This window comes from Tachyglossus aculeatus, assembly GCF_015852505.1.
Source record: "Tachyglossus aculeatus isolate mTacAcu1 chromosome 12 unlocalized genomic scaffold, mTacAcu1.pri SUPER_6_unloc_1, whole genome shotgun sequence".
NCBI lineage: Eukaryota > Metazoa > Chordata > Mammalia > Monotremata > Tachyglossidae > Tachyglossus > Tachyglossus aculeatus.
Genome location: NW_024044828.1, coordinates 18,175,913 through 18,194,544, shown reverse-complemented (window position 1 = coordinate 18,194,544; position 18,632 = coordinate 18,175,913). Strand labels below are relative to the sequence as shown.

At 56.9% G+C, this 18,632-nt stretch overlaps 1 protein-coding gene across 1 annotated transcript; it reads left to right on the top strand.

The window, feature by feature from the left end:
- The first annotated feature begins 1,894 nt into the window (after nt 1–1,894).
- Nucleotides 1,895–17,343, top strand: JPH4 (junctophilin 4). The gene is given in 6 exon segments (XM_038741518.1): nt 1,895–2,357; nt 4,109–4,455; nt 4,457–4,869; nt 11,411–11,535; nt 14,675–15,141; nt 16,799–17,343. Coding segments are annotated over 6 exon segments (1,815 nt in total). The 5' UTR covers nt 1,895–1,978; the 3' UTR covers nt 16,883–17,343.
- The last annotated feature ends 1,289 nt before the right edge of the window (nt 17,344–18,632 follow it).

Below are 18,632 nucleotides of genomic sequence, written 5' to 3'. Positions count from 1 at the left end.
TCCGCCGGCGTGGGGAGGGGGCGTCTCCTGGCCATGGATGCCGCCCCGGGGGGCCCGGCTGAGCCCCTGCCCACATGGTGAGTAGCCGCCCGTCCGGCCCGGCCCGGCCCGCCAGCCTGGGGAGGGGGCGCCCCCGGGGAAAGCCCCCCAACCCACCCCAACGCCCCCCGACTCCTCTTTGCCTTCCCTCCCCGGCCGGGGGCGGGGGTCGTGGGAGGGGAGCGGGGAAGGGGTCCCTGCAGGTGGGGAGGGGGTCCCTGGGGGTCCCTGGGGGTCCCTGGGGGTCCCTGGGGGTCCGCGGGTGGAGGGGGATGCGATCCCCGGGAGCCCCAGAGCGGCGGCGTGCAGCAGAAGAGTGGCCCTGGAGCTGAGGCCGGCCCCGGGGGGGGGGGGGGGGGGAGGGGGGGGGTGAGCTGCCCACCGCCTCCATCCCTCCCCGGGGATGGAAGGCTGGCAAGACCCGCGGGCCAGCAGCCGGGGCCCTCACTCTCTGTCTCTCTCCCCTCCGTCTCCCTCTCGGGTCTCTCCACCTCCTCCTCTGTCTCTTGCCCTCGCTCTCCCTCTCCCTCGCTTATCTTTCCCTCTCTGTGTCTCTCCCTCTCTTTCTCTGTCTCCCTCCCTCTCTTGTCTCTCCCTCCCTTTCCTTCTCTTCCTCTCTTGCCTCTCCCTCTCTTGTCTCTCCCTCTCTTTCGGTCTCTCCCTTTCTCTCCCTCTCTGTGTCTCTCCCTCTCTTGCCTTCTTGTCTCTCCCTCCCTTCCTCTGTCTCCCTCCCTCTCTGATCTCTCCTTCCCTTTCTCTGTCTCTCCCTCTTTTTCCTTCTCTTCTTCTCTTGCCTCTCCCTCTTCCTCTCTTGTCTCTCCCTCTTTCTCTGTCTCCCTCCCTCTCTTTCCTTCTCTCTCTCCCTCTCTCCCTCTCTTGTCTCTTCCTCTCTCCCTTTCTTTTCTCTCCCTTTCTCTCTTCTCTCTCCCTCTCTTTCTCTGTCTCTCTTCTTCCCTTCCCTTTCCCTCTCTCTCTCCCTTTCTCGCCTCTCCCTCTCTTCCTCTCTTCTCTCTCCCTCTGGTCTCTACCTCTCTTCCTCGCTTTCTCTGTCTCTCTCCCTCCCTTCCCTTTCCCTCTCTTGCCTCTCCCTCTCTTGTCTCTCCCTCTCTTTCTCTCTCCCTCCCTTCCCTTTCCCTCGCTTGCCTCTCCCTCTCTTGTCTCTCCCTCTCTTTCTCTCTCCCTCCCCTCCCTTTCCCTCTCTCTCCCTCTCTTGCCTCTCCCTCTCTTGTCTCTCCCTCTCTTTCTCTCTCCCTCCCTTCCCTTTCCCTCTCTTTCCCTGTCTTGCCTCTCCCTCTCATGTCTCTCCCTCTCTCTCCCTCCCTCTCTTCCTCTCGTGTCTCTCCCTTTCTTCCTCTCTTGTATCTCCCTCTCTGTCTCTCTCCCTCCCTTCCCTTTCCCTCTCTCTCCCTCTCTTGCCTCTCCCTCTCTTCCTCTCTTGTCTTTCCCTTTCTTCCTGTCTTGTCTCTCCCTCTCTTTCTGTCTCCCTCCCTCTCCCTCTCTTGTCTCTCCGTCTCTTCCTCTCTTGTCCCTCCCTTTCTCCGTGTCTCTCCCTCCCTTCCCCTCTCTTGTCTCTCCTGTCTCTTCCTCTCCTCTGTCTCTGTCTCTCCCCGTCTCTCTCTGTCCCTGTCTCCCCATTTCTTCTTCTCCGCCTCCCTGAGCCCATCTCTTCCAGCTGCCAAGGATGAGCCCCCAGGCCCACCTGCCCGCCGTCGGGCGTCCCCTGCCGGCCCCCATCTGACGCCCCGGCGCCCTCGGAGCCGCCTCCTCCTGGTGGTCCTCCTCCTCCTCCTCCTCCTCCTCCTCCTCCTCCTCCTCCTCCACCTCCTCCTCCTCCTCCTCGTCCTCCTCCTCCCGGGCATGTGCTGAGCAGCTGGTGTCTGCGTGTAGTGGTGGTTGGGGGGCCGGGGGGGAGGGGGCGGAGGCCGCACCAACTACATGCATGTCCCCCGGGGGCAAGTTTGACTTTGACGATGGCGGCTGCTACGTGGGGGGCTGGGAGGCCGGGCGGGCCCACGGCTACGGCGTGTGCACCGGGCCCGGGGCCCAGGGCGAGTACAGCGGGTGCTGGGCCCGGGGCTTCGAGTCTCTGGGCGTCTACACCGGGCCCGGGGGCCACAGCTACCAGGGACACTGGCAGCAGGGCAAGCGCAGCGGGCTGGGCGTGGAGCGCAAGAGCCGCTGGATCTACCGCGGGGAGTGGCTGGGCGGGCTGAAGGGGCGCAGCGGCGTCTGGGAGAGCGCGTCCGGCTTGCAGTACGCGGGACTCTGGAAGGACGGCTTCCAGGACGGCTACGGCACCGAGACCTACTCCGACGGAGGTGCTGGGGCTGGGGGCGGGACCCCCGGGACGCCCACCCGCCCATCCATCCCATCCCACCCCCACCCCCCCCTACTAATAATCATGACGATGGTCTGGGTTAGGCCCTTACTACGGGCCAAGCGCCGGCGGGTTGGCCCACGTGGGGCCTCCGGTCTTCGTCCCCATTTCACAGATCAGAAAAGTGAAGTATTTGCCCCAGGTCACACGGCAGACAAGAGGGATTAGAACCCAGGTCCTGTGGCTCCCGAGCCCGGGCTCCTTCCACTGAGCCGCGCTGCTTCTCATCCATCCATCCATCCATCCATCCATCCATCCATCCATCCCATCCATCCGTCCGTCCAGCTCTGGGCCCCGTCTCCCTCGCCCGGGCCCATCTCTCTCGGTCCGTCCTTCTGCCCCCCACCCGCCTCTCCCAGGCCCGCCCACCCTCTGTCCAGCTTCTCAATCTGGTCTCTCTTGTCCGTCTGCCCAAGACCACCTCCCCCAGTCTGGTCTCTCTGCCTGTCCAAGGCCACCTCCCCCAGTCTGGTCTCTGTCCGTCTGTCCAAGACCACCTCCCCCAGTCTGGTCTCTGTCTGTCTGTCCAAGGCTACCTCCCCCAATCTGGTCTCTCTGCCTGTCCAAGGCCACCTCCCCCAGTCTGGTCTCTGTCCGTCTGTCCAAGACCACCTCCCCCAGTCTGGTCTCTGTCCGTCTGTCCAAGGCTACCTCCCCCAATCTGGTCCCTCTGCCTGTCCAAGGCCACCTCCTCCAGTCTGGTCTCTGTCCGTCTGTCCAAGGCCACCTCCCCCAGTCTGGTCTCTGTCCGTCTGTCCAGGAACACCTCCCCCGTCTGGTCCCTCTGCCTGTCCAAGACCACCTCCTCCAGTCTGGTCTCCGTCCATCTGCCCAAGGCCACCTCCCCCAGTCCGGTCCCTCTGCCTGTCCAAGACCACCTCCTCCAGTCTGGTCTCCATCCGTCTGCCCAAGGCCACCTACCCCAGTCCGGTCTCTCTGCCTGTCCAAGACCACCTCCCCCAGTCTTGTCTCTGTCTGTCTGCCCAAGACCACCTCCCCCAGTCTGGTCGCTCTGCCTGTCCAAGACCATCTCCTCCAGTCTGGTCTCCGTCCATCTGTCCAAGGCCACCTCCCCGAGTCTGGTCCCTCTGCCTGTCCAAGACCACCTCCTCCAGTCTGGTCTCTGTCCGTCTGCCCAAGGCCACCTCCCCCAGTCTGGTCCCTCTGCCTGTCCAAGACCACCTCCTCCAGTCTGGTCTCTGTCCATCTGTCCAAGACCACCTTCCCCAGTCTGGTCTCTCTGCCTGTCCAAGGCCACCTCCTCCAGTCCGGTCTTTGTCCGTCTGTCCAAGACCACCTTCCCCAATCTGGTCTCTGTCCATCTGCCCAAGGCCACTTCCCCCAGTCTGGTCCCTCTGCCTGTCCAAGGCCACTTCCCCCAGTCTGGTCTCTGTCCATCTGTCCAAGACCACCTCCCCCAGTCTGGTCTCTCTGCCTGTCCAAGACCACCTCCTCCAGTCTGGTCTCTGTCCATCTTGTCCAAGACCACCTCCTCCAGTCTGGTCTCTGTCCATCTGTCCAAGACCACCTCCTCCAGTCTGGTCTCCATCCATCTGCCCAAGGCCACCTCCCTCAGTCCGGTCCCTCTGCCTGTCCGAGGCCACTTCCCCCAGCCTGGTGGCCCTCGGCCCTCCCGCCTGTCCGTGGTCCCGGCGAGCCCCCTGAGCGCCCCCTCCCCACTCCTCTCCGCAGGCACCTACCAAGGCCAGTGGCAAGCAGGGAAGCGTCACGGCTACGGGGTGCGGCAGAGCGTGCCCTACCAGCGGGCGGCCCTGCTCCGGTCCCCGCGCCGCACGTCGCTGGCCTCGGGCCCCAGCGACCCCCCGACTCCACCCCCGCCCCCTCCTCCGCCCGGGGAGCCGGGGGGCAGCCCGGCCTCGGGTTCAAGGGGGGGCTTCGTGCTGGCCGGCCCGGGGGACCCCGAGGGCGGTGGCCCCCAGCGCCGACGCGGCCCAGGGGCCGGGGCCTTCTTCCGCCGCTCCCTGCTGCTCAGCAGCCTAAGGCCCGGGGGCCGCCGGGCCTCACTGGGCAGCAAGCGGGGGGTCCCTGCGCAGCGAGGTGGGCAGCGAGGAGGGCAGCGGCGGGGCCCCGGGCCCCGAGGCCGGCCGGGCCCCGGCCCCCATCGAGGCCTCGGCCACCGAGGTCTACGCGGGCGAGTGGAAAGCCGACCGGCGCAGCGGCTACGGGGTCAGCCAGCGCTCCAACGGCCTGCGCTACGAGGGCCAGTGGCTGGGCAACCGACGGCACGGCTACGGCCGCACCACCCGCCCCGACGGCTCCCGGGAGGAGGGCAAGTACAAGCGCAACCGGCTGGTGAGAGGAGGCCGCGTCCGGAGCCTGCTGCCCCTGGCCCTGCGCCGGGGCAAGGTCAAAGAGAAGGTGGATCGGGCCGTCGAGGGCGCCCGCCGGGCCGTCAGCGCCGCTCGCCAGCGCCAGGAGATCGCCGCTGCCAGGTGGGACGCCGGATTCGGCCGGGGCCTGCACTGGGGGATGGGCCCACGGGGAGGGAAGACACGTGCGGGGCCTGCGGCTGCCCTGGGTGTACAGGCCGGCAGTCGGGCCTACCTGTGTGCGCTGAGCCTGCAGACGGTTGGAGGGTGGGATGGGCCTGGGGGCGTGGGCTGGGCCTTCAGATGCTCTGTGGGTGTGGCGGAGGCGGGGGGAATAAGTGGGCATGTCCGTGGGTTCGTGTGTGTGTGTGTGTGTGTGTGTGTGTCTGGCAGGGTTTGTGAGCGTGCATCCCTGAGCGGGAAAGTTCTGGGCCTTCAGATTCTCTGTGTGTGTTGGGGCAGGTGGGTATTGTGTGGGCGTGTTTGTGTGTAGATGTGCATATGTGGGGATGGGTATGTGGGCATGTTTGCGTGCATCTGTGTGTGTGTGTGTGTGTGTGTGTGTGTGTGTGTGGTGTCTGGCAGCGTTTGTGAGGGTGCGTGCCGGGTGTATATCTGAGCACGCCTAGGTGTCAGAGTGTCTGTCCGGGTGAATGCCTATGGGGCCGCATTTGGATGTCAGTTCATTCGATCGTATTTACTGAGCACTTACTGTGTGCAGAGCACTGTACTAAGCGCTTGGGAAGTGCAAGTCGGTATCATATAGAGACGGTCCCTACCCAACAACGGGCTCACAGTCTAGAAGGGGGAGACAGACAACAAAACCAAACATGGAGACAGGGGTCAAAATCATCAGAACAAATAGAATTAAAGCTAAATGTACAGTGTGTGTGCATGCGTGTGTGTGTATGTCCAGGTCTATATCTGAGTACACCTGGGTGTCAGGGTGGGTCCGCCAGTTGCATATCTAGGGACGCATCTGGGTGTCATCGTGTACCTGGTCCCATCCCTGGGATCTCTGTGTGTGCGTGACATATTTGCGTGTTCTCGTGGGCGGCGAGGGGCCAGGCCGGCTGGGCCCAGATCAGATCTTGAGAGTCGGACGGAGCCGGGGAGCGGCAGGAAGGGCTGAGCCTGGGGTTAGCCGCGAGGCAGGGGAAGCCATTCCGAGTACCCAGAGCAAGAAGGCAGTGGGAGAAGGCTGACCGGTCGCCATGGCAACGGGACCAGCCCTCTTGATTGGGTGCGGGCTGCCATGGAAACAGAGGAGCTGCAGCAGCGGGGCCTCTTCCAGAGAGCCTGGACCAGAGCCTGAGCTGAGGCTCTTCAGTGTTTTCAGCTCCCTCCTCCCACCGCACCCATCCTCCTCCTCCTCACCCCGCACGCCCTGCATCTCAGAGCTACACAGAGTGCTTTGCACATAATAAGCGCTTAATAAATGCCATTATTATTATTATTAGCGGCCCAGAAGCCAGCCTGGTCTTCCATCCCAGTCTTGGGGGCCTGCTCCGAGGCGGACCGACATCCCCAAACCCGGAATCCCTCATACGAAGGGGATCCAGACCCCGGGGGCAGGCAGCCACCCGCCTCTTACTGCTCCAACCCTTTTGGAACCCATTGGTAGGGGAAAACTGAGGAGGAGAAGGAGGAGAGTAACAGCTGCAGGCAAAGGAGAATCTCCACTCCGGAGACAGGAATGGGGACAGAGAGGGGAGAAGAGTGGGGAGAAATTGGTGTCGCCCCGGGGAGGGGAGAGATGGGAGAGAGATCAGGTCGTCTTGTCGACTTGGAGACCCCGAGGTGGGTGGAAACGAGAGGTAAACGAGCAATTCGGTGAAGATGCCAGGGGCAGAAGAGAGGCGAGCAGAAAGGTGGCAAAGGCGGCAGCAGGCAGAAGCCTGCCAAGAGTGATAACACTCTGGAAAAGTCAGGGGCGTGAGCTGGCCTGATTACCTGGTATCCATCCAGCGCTTGACACATAATAAGCGCTTAACAAATATTAAAAAAAGGTCCCTCCCTGACAGTGAGGATGGGCGTCAAGGGGGGAGCCAGGATATTGTTGCACTGTACTCTCCGGGTGCTCAGTACAGTGCTCTGCACACAGTAAGCGCTCAATAAATACGACTGACTGAATGAATGAATAAATGGTCCCTCCAAGCATACGGTTGCCATGGAGACAGAATCCTGGGCCGCTTGGGCCCCGGAACTGATCCAGTGTGCCCTGGCTGATGGACTGATGGGCAGCGAGTGGTATGAGGGACAGTTAGGAGACCATGACAACCGGAGGAAGGAATCAAAAGCGGGTGCGGAGAATGGAGGGGGAGGAAACGATGGGGGAGAAAATCCCGCGTGGGGCCAGAGTGGGAGGAGAAGCGGTTCCACAGAGGGAAGGAGGTTGATTTAGTTGCGGGCGGAGGAGGAAAACCGCCGAGGTGAAGAGGGGGTGACACGAGTCGAGCAAAAGGTGCCACCCCAGAGGAGGGAAAGCCGGGGCGGGAGAGCGAGAAGTGCGATTCTGGAGAGAGGTGTGGAAAGGGGGTGGGCGGCCAACGTCCCAAGGGGTTCCTAGAAAGAGGGGTGCGGGGAGGAGGGGAAAGCCACGAGAGAGAGGGCGATCCCGCGGGACGGGCGGGAGAAAAGGGGGGTGGTCGCCCTGCGGGGGCTGCAGAGAAGCAGCGTGGCCTAGTGGAAAGTGCACGGGCCTGGGAATCGGAGGACCTGGGTTCTATAATAATAATAATAATAATAATGATGACATTTATTAAGCACTTACTATGTGCAAAGCACTGTTCTAAGCGCTGGGGAGGTTACAAGGTGATCAGGTTGTCCCTCGTGGGGCTCACAGTCTTAATCCCCATTTTCCAGATGAGGTAACTGAGGCCCAGAGAAGTGAAGTGACTTGCCCAAAGTCACACAGCTGACAACTGGCAGAGTCGGGATTTGAAACCCTGACCTCTGACTCGAAAGCCCGGGCTTTTTCCACTGCGCCACGCTGCTTCTCAATCCCGGCTCCGCCACTTCAATCCATCGTATTTATCGAGCGCTTTCCTGTACTAAGCGCTTGGGAGAGGACAATACAACGGAGTTGGGAGACGCGTTCCCTGCCCACAAAGAGCTCACAGTCCAGAGGGGGGAGAGAGACACTAAAACGAGTAAATACATGGTCTGCTGTGTGACCTCGGGCAAGTCGCTTCACTCCTCTGTGCCTCAGTTCCCTCATCCGTAAAGGGGGGATTAAGACTTTGAGCCCCGTGTGGGACACGGACTGCGTCCAACCTGATTAGCAGCAGCGTGGCTCAGTGGAAAAGAGCCCGGGCTTTGGAGTCAGCGGTCACGGGTTCAAATCCCGGCTCTGCCAACTGTCAGCTGTGTGACTTTGGGCAAGCCGCTTCACTTCTCTGGGCCTCAGTTCCCTCATCTAGAAAATGGGGATTGACTGTGAGCCCCCCGTGGGACAACCTGATCACCTTGTATCCCCTCAGCGCTTAGAATAATAATAATAACAATAATAATAATAATAATAATAATAACATTTATTAAGCGCTTACTATGTGCAAAGCACTGTTCTAAGTGCTGGGGAAGTTAACAAGGTGATCAGGTTGTCCCACGGGGGTCTCACAGTCTTCATCCCCATTTTACAGATGAGGTAACTGAGGCCCAGAGAAGTTAAGTGACTTGCCCAAAGTCACACAGCTGACAAGTGGCAAAGCCGGGATTTGAACCCATGACCTCTGACTCCAAAGCCCAGGCTCTTTCCACTGAGCCATGCACAGAGTAAGCGCTTAATAAATGCCATTATTATTATTAGCTTGTATCTACCCCCTCGCTTACTATTCAGTCGTATTGATTGAGCGCTTACTGTGTGCAGAGCACTGTACTAAGCGCCTGGGAAGGCACAATACAACAATAAACGGAAGCATTCCCTGCCCTCAACGGCCTCATGGTCTAGTGTCTGGCACATAGGAAGCGCTTAACAAATACCATAAAAAAGGATGGGAGATTGCCCCGATTGGCAGGGGGTGAAAGGGTGGCATTCTCTCTTCCCATGGCATAGCATGGGCAGAGAGCTGGAAGGTGATGGGAGGTGAGTGAGGAGGCCTTTCCAGACTGAGCCCCCTCCTTCCTCTCCCCCTCCTCCTCCTCTCCATCCCCCCCGCCTTACCTCCTTCCCCTCCCCACAGCACCTGTATATATGTATATATGCTTGTACGGATTTATTACTCTATTTATTTTACTTGTACATATTTATTCTATTTGTTGTATTTTGTTAATATGTTTTGTTTTGTTGTCTGTCTCCCCCTTCTAGACTGTGAGCCCGCTGTTGGGTAGGGCCGTCTCTCTATGTTGCCGACTTGGACTTCCCAAGCGCTTAGTATAGTGCTTTGCACACAGTAAGCCCTCAATAAATACGATTGAATGAATGAATATGTATATATGTTTGTATGTATTTATTACTCTATTTATTTTACTTGTACATATTTATTCTATTTATTTTATTTTGTTGTCTGTCTTCCCCTCCTAGACTGTGAGCCCGCTGTTGGTAGGGACAGTCTCTAGATGTTGCCAACTTGTACTTCCCAAGCGCTTAGTCCAGTACTCTGCACACAGTAAGCGCTCAATAAATACAATTGAATGAATGAATGAATGAATATGTATATATGTTTGTACGTATTTATTACTCTATTTTACTTGTACCTATTTATTTTATTTTGTTAATGTATTTTGTTTTGTTGTCTGTCTCCCCCTCCTAGACTGTGAGCCCGCTGTTGGGTAGGGACCGTCTCTAGATGTTGCCAACTTGGACTTCCCAAGGGCTTAGTCCAGTGCTCTGCACACAGTAAGCGCTCAATAAATACGATTGAATGAATGAATGAATATGTATATATGTTTGGACGTATTTATTACTCTATTTTACTTCTACATATTTATTCTATTTATTTTATTTTGTGACTATGTTTTGTTTTGTTGTCTGTCTCCCCCTCCTAGACTGTTAGCCCGCTGTTGGGTAAGGACCATCTCTAGATGTACTTGTGCTTCCCAAGTGCTCTGCATACAGTATAGCGCTCAATGCTTTGCACATAGTAAGCACTTAACAAATGCCATCATCATCATCATCATCAAGGCCCTACTGAGAGCTCACCTCCTCCAGGAGGCCTTCCCAGACTGAGCCCCCTCCTTCCTCTCCCCCTCCTCCTCCTCTCCATCCCCCCGCCTTACCTCCTTCCCTTCCCCACAGCACCTGTATAGATGTATATATTTGTACGTATTTATTACTCTATTTATTTATTTATTTTACTTGTACATATCCTATATATTTTATTTTGTGAATCTGGTTTTGTTCTCTGTCTCCCCCTTCTAGACTGTGAGCCCACTGTCGGGTAGGGACCGTCTCTAGATGTTGCCAACTTGGACTTCCCAAGCACTTAGTCCACTGCTCTGCACACAGTAAGCGCTCTATAAAGACGATTGATTGATTATTTATTTTACTTGTACACGTCCTATTTATTTTATTTTGTGAATCTGTTTTGTTTTGTTCTCTGTCTCCCCCTTCTAATAAATCAATCAATCGTATTTACTGAGCCCTTACTGTGTGCAGAGCACCGTACTAAGCGCTTGGGAAGTCCAAGTTGGCAACATATAGAGACAGTCCCTACCCAACAGTGGGCTCACAGTCTAGAAGGGGGAGACAGACAACAAAACCAAACATACTAACAAAATAAAATAAATAGAATAGATAGGTACAAGTAAAATAAATAAATAAATAGAGTAATAAATATGTACAAACATATATACACATATACAGGTGCTGTGGGGAAGGGACTGTGAGCCCTTCTAGACTGTGAGCCCACTGTCGGGTAGGGACCGTCTCTCTATGTTGCCAACTTGGACTTCCCAAGCGCTTAGTCCAGTGCTCTGCACACAGTAAGCTCTCAATAAATACGATTGATCGATTGATTGATTGATTACTTATTTTACTTGTACACATCCTAGTTATTTTATTTTGTGAATCTGTTTGATTTTGTTCTCTGCCCCCCGTCCCCCCCCCCCCCCCGTCCCCTTCTAGACTGTGAGCCCACTGTCGGGTAGGGACCGTCTCTCTATGTTGCCAACTTGGACTTCCCAAGGGCTTAGTCCAGTGCTCTGCACACAGTAAGCGCTCAATAAATACGACTGAATGATTGATTGATTATTTATTTTACTTGCACATATCCTATTTATTTTATTTTGTGAATCTGTTTGGTTTTGTTCTCCGCCCCCCCCCTTCTAGACTGTGAGCCCACTGTCGGGTAGGGACCGTCTCTCTATGTTGCCAACTTGGACTTCCCAGGGGCTTAGTCCAGTGCTCTGCACACAGTAAGCGCTCAATAAATACGATTGATTGATTGATTGAATGAATGAGTGAATGAATCCCCACGGCTTGGGGAGCTAACGTGGAGTCGATCGGGCGTTTCGAAGGTGCAGGGGGGTTTGATGAGGGGGGTGTCCCGGGGCAGGGGGGACTGACTCCCTCCGCCCGGTGACTCCCCCTTTTAGAGTGTGAGCCCAATGTTGGGTAGGGACCGTCTCTATATGTTGCCACTTTGTACTTCCCAAGCGCTTAGTACAGTGCTCTGCACATAGTAAGCGCTCAATAAATATGATTGATTGATTGATTGATTGGCAGGGCAGCGGATGCCCTCGTGAAGGCGGTGGCGGCCAGCAGCACGGCGGACAAGGCCGTGGAAGCGGCCCGGATGGCCAAGGTGATGGCCCAGGACCTGCAACCCGCCGGGTTTGATCATCAATCAGGTGAGCTGGGAAGGGGGAGAAGGGGGTGGGGGCGCAGAATGTGAGAAACAACGAGGCCTAGTGGAAAGGGCACCTGCCTGGAAGCCAGAGGACCCGGGTTCTAATCATCACATCCGCCGGGTGACCGTGGGCAACTCATTTCACTTCTCTGTACCTCAGTTCCCTCATCTGTCAAATGGGGATCGAGGCTGTGAGCCCCACGGGGGACAGGGACTGTGTGTCCCACCTGATTGCCTTGTGTCTCTTGGCACGTAGTGAGCGCACGGGCCTCGGACTCAGAAGGTCATGGGTTCTAATCCCGACTCTGCCACTTGACTGCTGTGTGACCTCAGGCAAGTCACTTCTCCGTGCCTCAGTTCCCTCATCTGTCAAATGGGGATCGAGGCTGTGAGCCCCACGTGGGATAGGGACTGTGTGTCCCACCTGATTGCCTTGCGTCCCTTGGCACGTATTGAGCGCACGGGCCTCGGAGTCAGAAGGTCATGGGTTCTAATCCTGACTCTGTCACTTGACTGCTGTGTGACCTCGGGCAAGCCACTTCTCCGTGCCTCAGTTCCCTCATCTGTCAAACGGGGATCGAGGCTGTGAGCCCCACGGGGGACAGGGATCGTGTGTCCCACCTGATTGCCTTGCGTACCTTGAGACATAGTGAGCGCACGGGCCTCGGAGTCAGAAAGTCATGGGTTCTAATCCCGACTCTGCCACTTGACTGCTGTGTGACCGCGGGCAAGTCACTTCTCCGTGCCTCAATTCCCTCATCTGTCAAATGGGGATCGAGGCTGTGAGCCCCACCAGGGACGGGGAGTGCTTCCAACCGGATTTGCTTGCATCCACCCCGGCGCTTAGTACAGTGCCTGGCACATAGTAAGCGCTCAACAAATACCACAATTATCCTCCTCATTATTATTATTACCACTACTAACTTAACAAAGAGCACAATTATCCTCCTCATTATTATTACTACTATTAGCTTAACAAATACCACAACTGTCCTCCTCATGATTATTACTACTATTAGCTTAACAAAGAGCACAGTTATCCTCATTATTATTAATACTACCAGTAGCTTAACAAATACCACAATTATCATCATCATCATTACTATTAGCTTAACAAATACCACAATTATCCTCATTATTATTATTACTATTAGCTTAACAAATACCACAATTATCCTCCTCATTGTTATTATTGCTACTATTAATAATAGCGATGGTATTTGTTAAGCGCTTACTATGTGTCAAGCACTGTTCTAAGCGCTGAGGGAGAGACAAGGTAAACAGGTTGTCCCACGTGGGGCTTTAATCCCCATTTTCCAGATGAGGTCACGGAGGCCCAGAGAAGTGAAACGACTTGCCCAAAGTCACCCCGCTGACAAGTGGTGGGGACGGGATTAGAACCCACGACCTCTGACTCCTAAGGCCGGGCTCTTTTCACCGAGCCACGCTGCTTCGCTTAACAAAGAGCACAATTATCCTCCTCCTTGTTATTATTACTACTATTGACTTAATAGTAATAATAATAATAATAATGGCATTTGTTAAGCTCTTACTATGTGCAAAGCACTGTTCTAAGGTTTAACAAATAGCACACTTATCCTCCTCATTATTATCATTACTACTACCACGACCTCTGAGGACTAAGCCCGGGCTCTTTCCACCGAGCCCCGCTGCTTAGCTTAACAAAGAACACAATTATCCTCCTCCTCATTATTATTACTACTAATGACCTAACAGATACCTCAATGACCCTCCTCGTTAGTATTGTTATTACTATTGGCTTAACAAATACCACAACTATCCTCATTACGGTTCGTGGCTCAGTGGAAAGAGCACGGTCTTAGGAGTCACGGGTTCTAATCCCCCCTCCAGCACTGATTAGCTGCGTGACCTTGGGCAAGTCACTTCACTTCTCTGTGCCTCAGTTCCCTCATCTGCGAAATGGGGATAATAATAATAATAATAATAATAGCATTTATTAAGCGCCTACTATGTGCAAAGCACTGTTCTAAGCGCTAGGGAGTTGCAAGGTGATCAGGTTGTCCCACGGGGGGCTCACAGTCTTCAACCCCATTTGAGGTAACTGAGGCCCAGAAAAGTGAAGTGACTCACCCAAAGTCACACAGCTAAGTGGTGCAGTCGGGATTTGAACCCATGACCTCTGACTCCAAAGCCCGGGCTCTTTCCACTGAGCCACGCTGCTTCTGAAGACTGTGAGTCCCACGTGGGACAACCTGATGACCTTTTATCCCCCTCCCCCACACCCCAGAGCTTAGAACAGTGCTTGGCACCTAGTAACCTGATCACCTTGTAACCTCCCCAGCGCTTAGAACAGTGCTTTGCACTAGTAAGCGCTTAATAAATGCCATTATTATTATTATCATTCATTCATTTATTTATTCAGTCGTATTTATTGAGCGCTTACTGTGTGCAGAGCGCTTGGGAAGTCCAAGTTGGCAACATATAGAGACGGTCCCTACCCAACAGCGGGCTCACAGTCTAGAAGGGGGAGGAGTAGTAGTAAGCTACCACAAATACCATCATTATTGTTTTATTATTACTGCCAGTAATAATAGTACTATTAATTAATAGTACTGGCAGTAGTAATATTATTATTATTATTATTATTGGCAGTAATAATAGTACTGCCAGTAATAATAATTACTGCCAATGATAATACTGCCAGTAATAATAGTAATAATGATGGCATTTATTAAGCGCTTCCCATGTGCAAAGCACTGTTCTAAGCGCTGGGAAGGTTACAAGGTGATCAGGTTGTCCCACGGGGGACTCACAGTCTTCATCCCCGTTGTCCAGATGAGGGAACTGAGGCCCAGGGAAGTGATGTGACTCGCCCAAAGTCACCCAGCTGACGGTTGGCAGAGGCGGGATTTGAACCCCTGACCTCGGGGCTCTTTCCACTGGGCCACACTGCCAGTAGCTTAACGAACCCCCCCACCCCCACCCCCCAGTCATCCTCCTTGTTGTTCGGGTTACTGTTGGCTTAACGAACGATCATTCGTAATAATGCTGATTACGAAGGGCAGAAGGCAGCGAAGGGGGGGGGGGGGGTCCAGGAGTGGGGGGTCGCCCCCGTGACCCCTCCCCATCCATCCATCCATCCCTCCCCCCCCGTGCAGGCGGCCGGACCAGGCGGGCCTCGGCAGGCTCGGCCCCCCGCGAGGGGCCGGACGAGGACAGCGCGGGGGGCGACGAGAACGGCCTGCCCCCGTCCGATGGGTCCCCGGAGCCCCCCAGCAGGCCGGCCTCGCCCTGGCGGCCCCCGGCCCTCCCGGGCCCCCCGGCCTGGCCCGAGGAGTGGGGGGGACACCCCGGCGGGACGGGGGGCCAGCTGGGGGGCTACGAGGCCGAGGACGAGGCCGGGGCCGGGGCCGGGGCCGGGGCCGGGGCCGGGGCCGGGCCCGGGCCCGGGGGCGGCTCGCCCCTCCTGGGGGCCTCCAGCGACAGCTCGGGCAGCCTGCGGGAGGAGGAGGAGGAGGAGGAGGAGGAGGAAGGGGAGGCGGAGGACGAGGAGCCCCCTCCGCCCCCGGGCCCCACCGGAGCCCCGGAGGAGGGGCCTAGGCCCACCGACAGGCCCGCCCGCCAGGTGAGACCGCCCCCCCCGCCCCCCGCCCCTTCCCCATCTGTCGGCTCCCCTCGTTTTACCCGCAGCTTCTCGGCCACCTCCTCAGCCTCTCCTCGGCTTGCCCCTCCCCATCCCTCCTCCGCTCCCCTCGCTCCCAGGAAAACTGCTGCTGGAGGGAATGAGCCTCCAGAGGCGGAAAGTGGGCGGGAGACTTCCCCATCACTCCTCAACCCTCCCCATTCCTCCCCAACCCTCCCCATCTCTCCCCATCACTCCCCATCTCTTCCCATCCCTCCCCATCTCTCCCCATCCCTCCCCAACCCTCCCCGTCTCTCCCCATCACTCCCCATCTCTTCCCATCCCTCCCCAACCCTCCCCATCTCTCCCCATCCCTCCCCACCCCTCCCCATCTCTTCCCATCGCTCCCCATATCTCCCCATCCCTCCCCATCTCTTCCCATCCCTCCCCATCTCTCCCCATCCCTCCCCATCCCCCCCATCTCTTCCCATCCCTCCCCATCTCTCCCCATCCCTCCCCGTATCTCCCCATCTCTCCCCATCCCTCCCCATATCTCCCCATCCCGTCCCTTCCCTCCCCATCCCTCTCCCACTCCCCCCTCCGTCCCTCCTTCGGGGGTGGGGGTCGAGGGGAGACTTGTCAGAGCGAAAGTACGGAGGGTTGGGATTTGTGAGGGACGCTCAGCTCTGATTGGGCCCTAGCTCTGCTCCCGTCGCCTAGCAACCCCATCATCGCTCCTTCCCCATCCTTCCCTGCCTCAATGCAGCAGCCTCCGCCTACTAGTTCAGTTCCCACCTACCCACCTACCTACCTACCACCCTATATACTAGGCCTGCGGAGGGGGGAGGGTGATGGCGGGGGTGGGGGGGGCTGTACCCCACCGGGGAAAGAGGGGTCTGGAAAGGCAGGCGAGGGGAGTGGTGGGATGAGGTGGGGAGGGAAGGGAGGGGAGAAGGAGGGAAGGGAAAAGGAGAAAAGCGGAGGGAAAGGGTGAAATGGGAAGGGGAGGAATCCCACCTCCGCCACTCACCTGTTGTGTGACCCGGGACAAGTCAGTTAACTTCTCTGTGCCTCAGTTTCCTAATCTGTAAAGCAAGGATTATATTCCTGTCCTCCCTCATTTCGACTCTGAGCCCCATGTGGAACAGAAACCGCGTCCGACCTGTTTACACTCCAGAGTATGGCACTGTATTTGGCACCTAGTAACGAAAGTGCGAGAAGCAGAGTGGCCTAATAGATAGACCCCGGGCCCGGGAGTCGGAAGGACCTGGGTTCTAATCCCAGCTCCGCCCCTTGTCTGCTGTGTGACCTCGGGCAAGTCATTTCATTTCTCCGGGCCTCAAACACCTCATCCATAAAATGGGGATTAAGACCGTGAGCCCTTTGTGGGTCAGGGGCTGGGTCCAACCTCATTTCCTTGTATCTACTCCAGCGCTTAGTACAGTGCCTGGCATATAGTGAGCGCTTAACAGGTACCTTAAAAAAGGCCACAGTTATCACTAGAGGAAAGGAGGAGAGGAGAGAGGAAGAGAGACCTTGCTTAGGTGGGAGTTTGAGCTCCAACTTCCTTCCCCAGTGGGAGTGGCGGGGGGTGGGGGGTGGCAACAGGGATGAGTTTCCAGCCTGGATCTGATCCTCCTTTCCCTCCCCTTCTCCCCAGGGAGCTGCCAACCCCCTCGTGGTGGGGGCCGTGGCATTGTTGGATCTCAGCTTGGCGTTCCTGTTCTCCCAGCTCCTCTCCTGAGGCCCCTCCCCAGCCTCTGGGCCTGCCACGGCCCACTCCGGCCCTGTGATCTGCCTTTCTTTCTCTCTCTCCTGTCTGTTTTTCTCTCTCTCCTCTCTCCGCTTCCCTCTGTCTTTCTTTCTCTCTGCCTTTTCCTCTAGCAGTCTTTTCTGCCCTTCCACCTGTCTAATTCTCTCTCCCCTGTAGCTCTCTGCCTCCCTTCTTTTTGACTTTCTCTCTCAGCCTGTCTCTCCCCCTTTCTCTGTCTAGATTGTTTACATAAGAAGGGCTCTTTCTCTCTCTGGGAGCTGTCCGCTCTCTGAGACACACAAATCTAAGTCAGACCACCCCCATGCCCTTTTCTGCCTCCCTTTCCTTTGGATTCAAATCTCTGTAAGGGGATGGGGGCTGAGGAGGGAGGAGGTGGGGTGGATGGAGTGGATGGAGACTTCACCTTGGACTGGATGGAGACTTCTCCTACCCTGGGCGGGGGGTCGGGGGTGTTGGGGGGGGGGGGCTGGGTGGACCACAGTGGAGGGGGAACGGGTGACTGACTGCAGGAGGCCCCCCGTTTGGGTTGCTATGAAGTCACCCTGTGGGGCTCTCACACCCCACTTCCTTGGGCTTTCTCCATCTGGGAACGTCAACCCTGAGCCCCCAAATCCGTCCACCCCCAAACCCACCGGGGCTGCTGGGAGAATTGAATTGAGGAGGGGTTTCGTGTGCCCTCTGATTGTCTGAGGGGCCCTCTCCTCCTCCACCCTGACCGGTCATCTCCCTCCACCCCAGGGCAGCGAAAGGGATGGGGGAAGAGAGTCATCAGGGGTCTCCCTGCCCCTGCTCTCTCAACCACTCCCCCTCCCCATCATCTGCCCCACAGGGCCCTGTCGGGTGGCACGTTTCCAGTGCCGAAAAACGATTGAAAATCCAACTGAAGCCCCTTCCTCCCCCTCTCACCTCTGCCCCCCACCCCCGGAAACCCCGAGTCTGGTGGTCTGGACTCATTTGTGGCCTTGGTTGTTTCTGAGGGCAGCGGTGGGGTGGGGTGGGGAACTGCCCCTGCTGGGCTTCAGTTTCAACAAAGAGATAGAAATAAACCGGGAAGAGGGGCATGCCTGGGTCACACCCTGCAACCCGGGACAACGGGGGGCGGGGTGAGCCCCAGAGCCCTTGCCATCAGGGTCAAGAGCCCCAGAAACAACAGCAAGAAAGGGGGTCAAAGACACTGCCCCCCACCTCCCACCTCCCCAGGGGGCAAAGTGAGAGGCTGGAGGGGGGGGGGTCCGCCCCTGGGGGTTGGGGAAGCCCAAGGCCGGGCTGGAGGTGATGCCAGTTTCCCGCCCTAGGAAGAGGGGGGTCCCACCCAGGGGATCTCCCCTCCCCTCAAAGGCCTCCTCCCCTCCCGCCCTGCATGAAGCAGAGCTGAGCTTCCCCCCTTCCCCTCCCAGCCCCACAAGGCATGGCCGGGCCTGGGAGGGAATCCCCCTACCCACCGGGCTGTTTCCCCTCCCTCCCTCCCTCCCTCCCCACCTCTCAGCCTTTACTTAGGATTTCTAGCTCGGGGGTCCGGAACCGGAGTCAAACTACAGCGCCAACGACGGCGCCGTCTCGCGGGGGAGGGTTGGGAGGGGAAACAAAAAGAAATTTAACCAAAAAAAAATCATATATTAATAAAAAACGTTTTAAAAAAGGGGGTCGGTGGTTCTTTGGGGAGAATGAGGGTGGTGGTGGGGGGTCCCTGAGTCCTTAGAAAAGCAGTGTGGCATAGAAA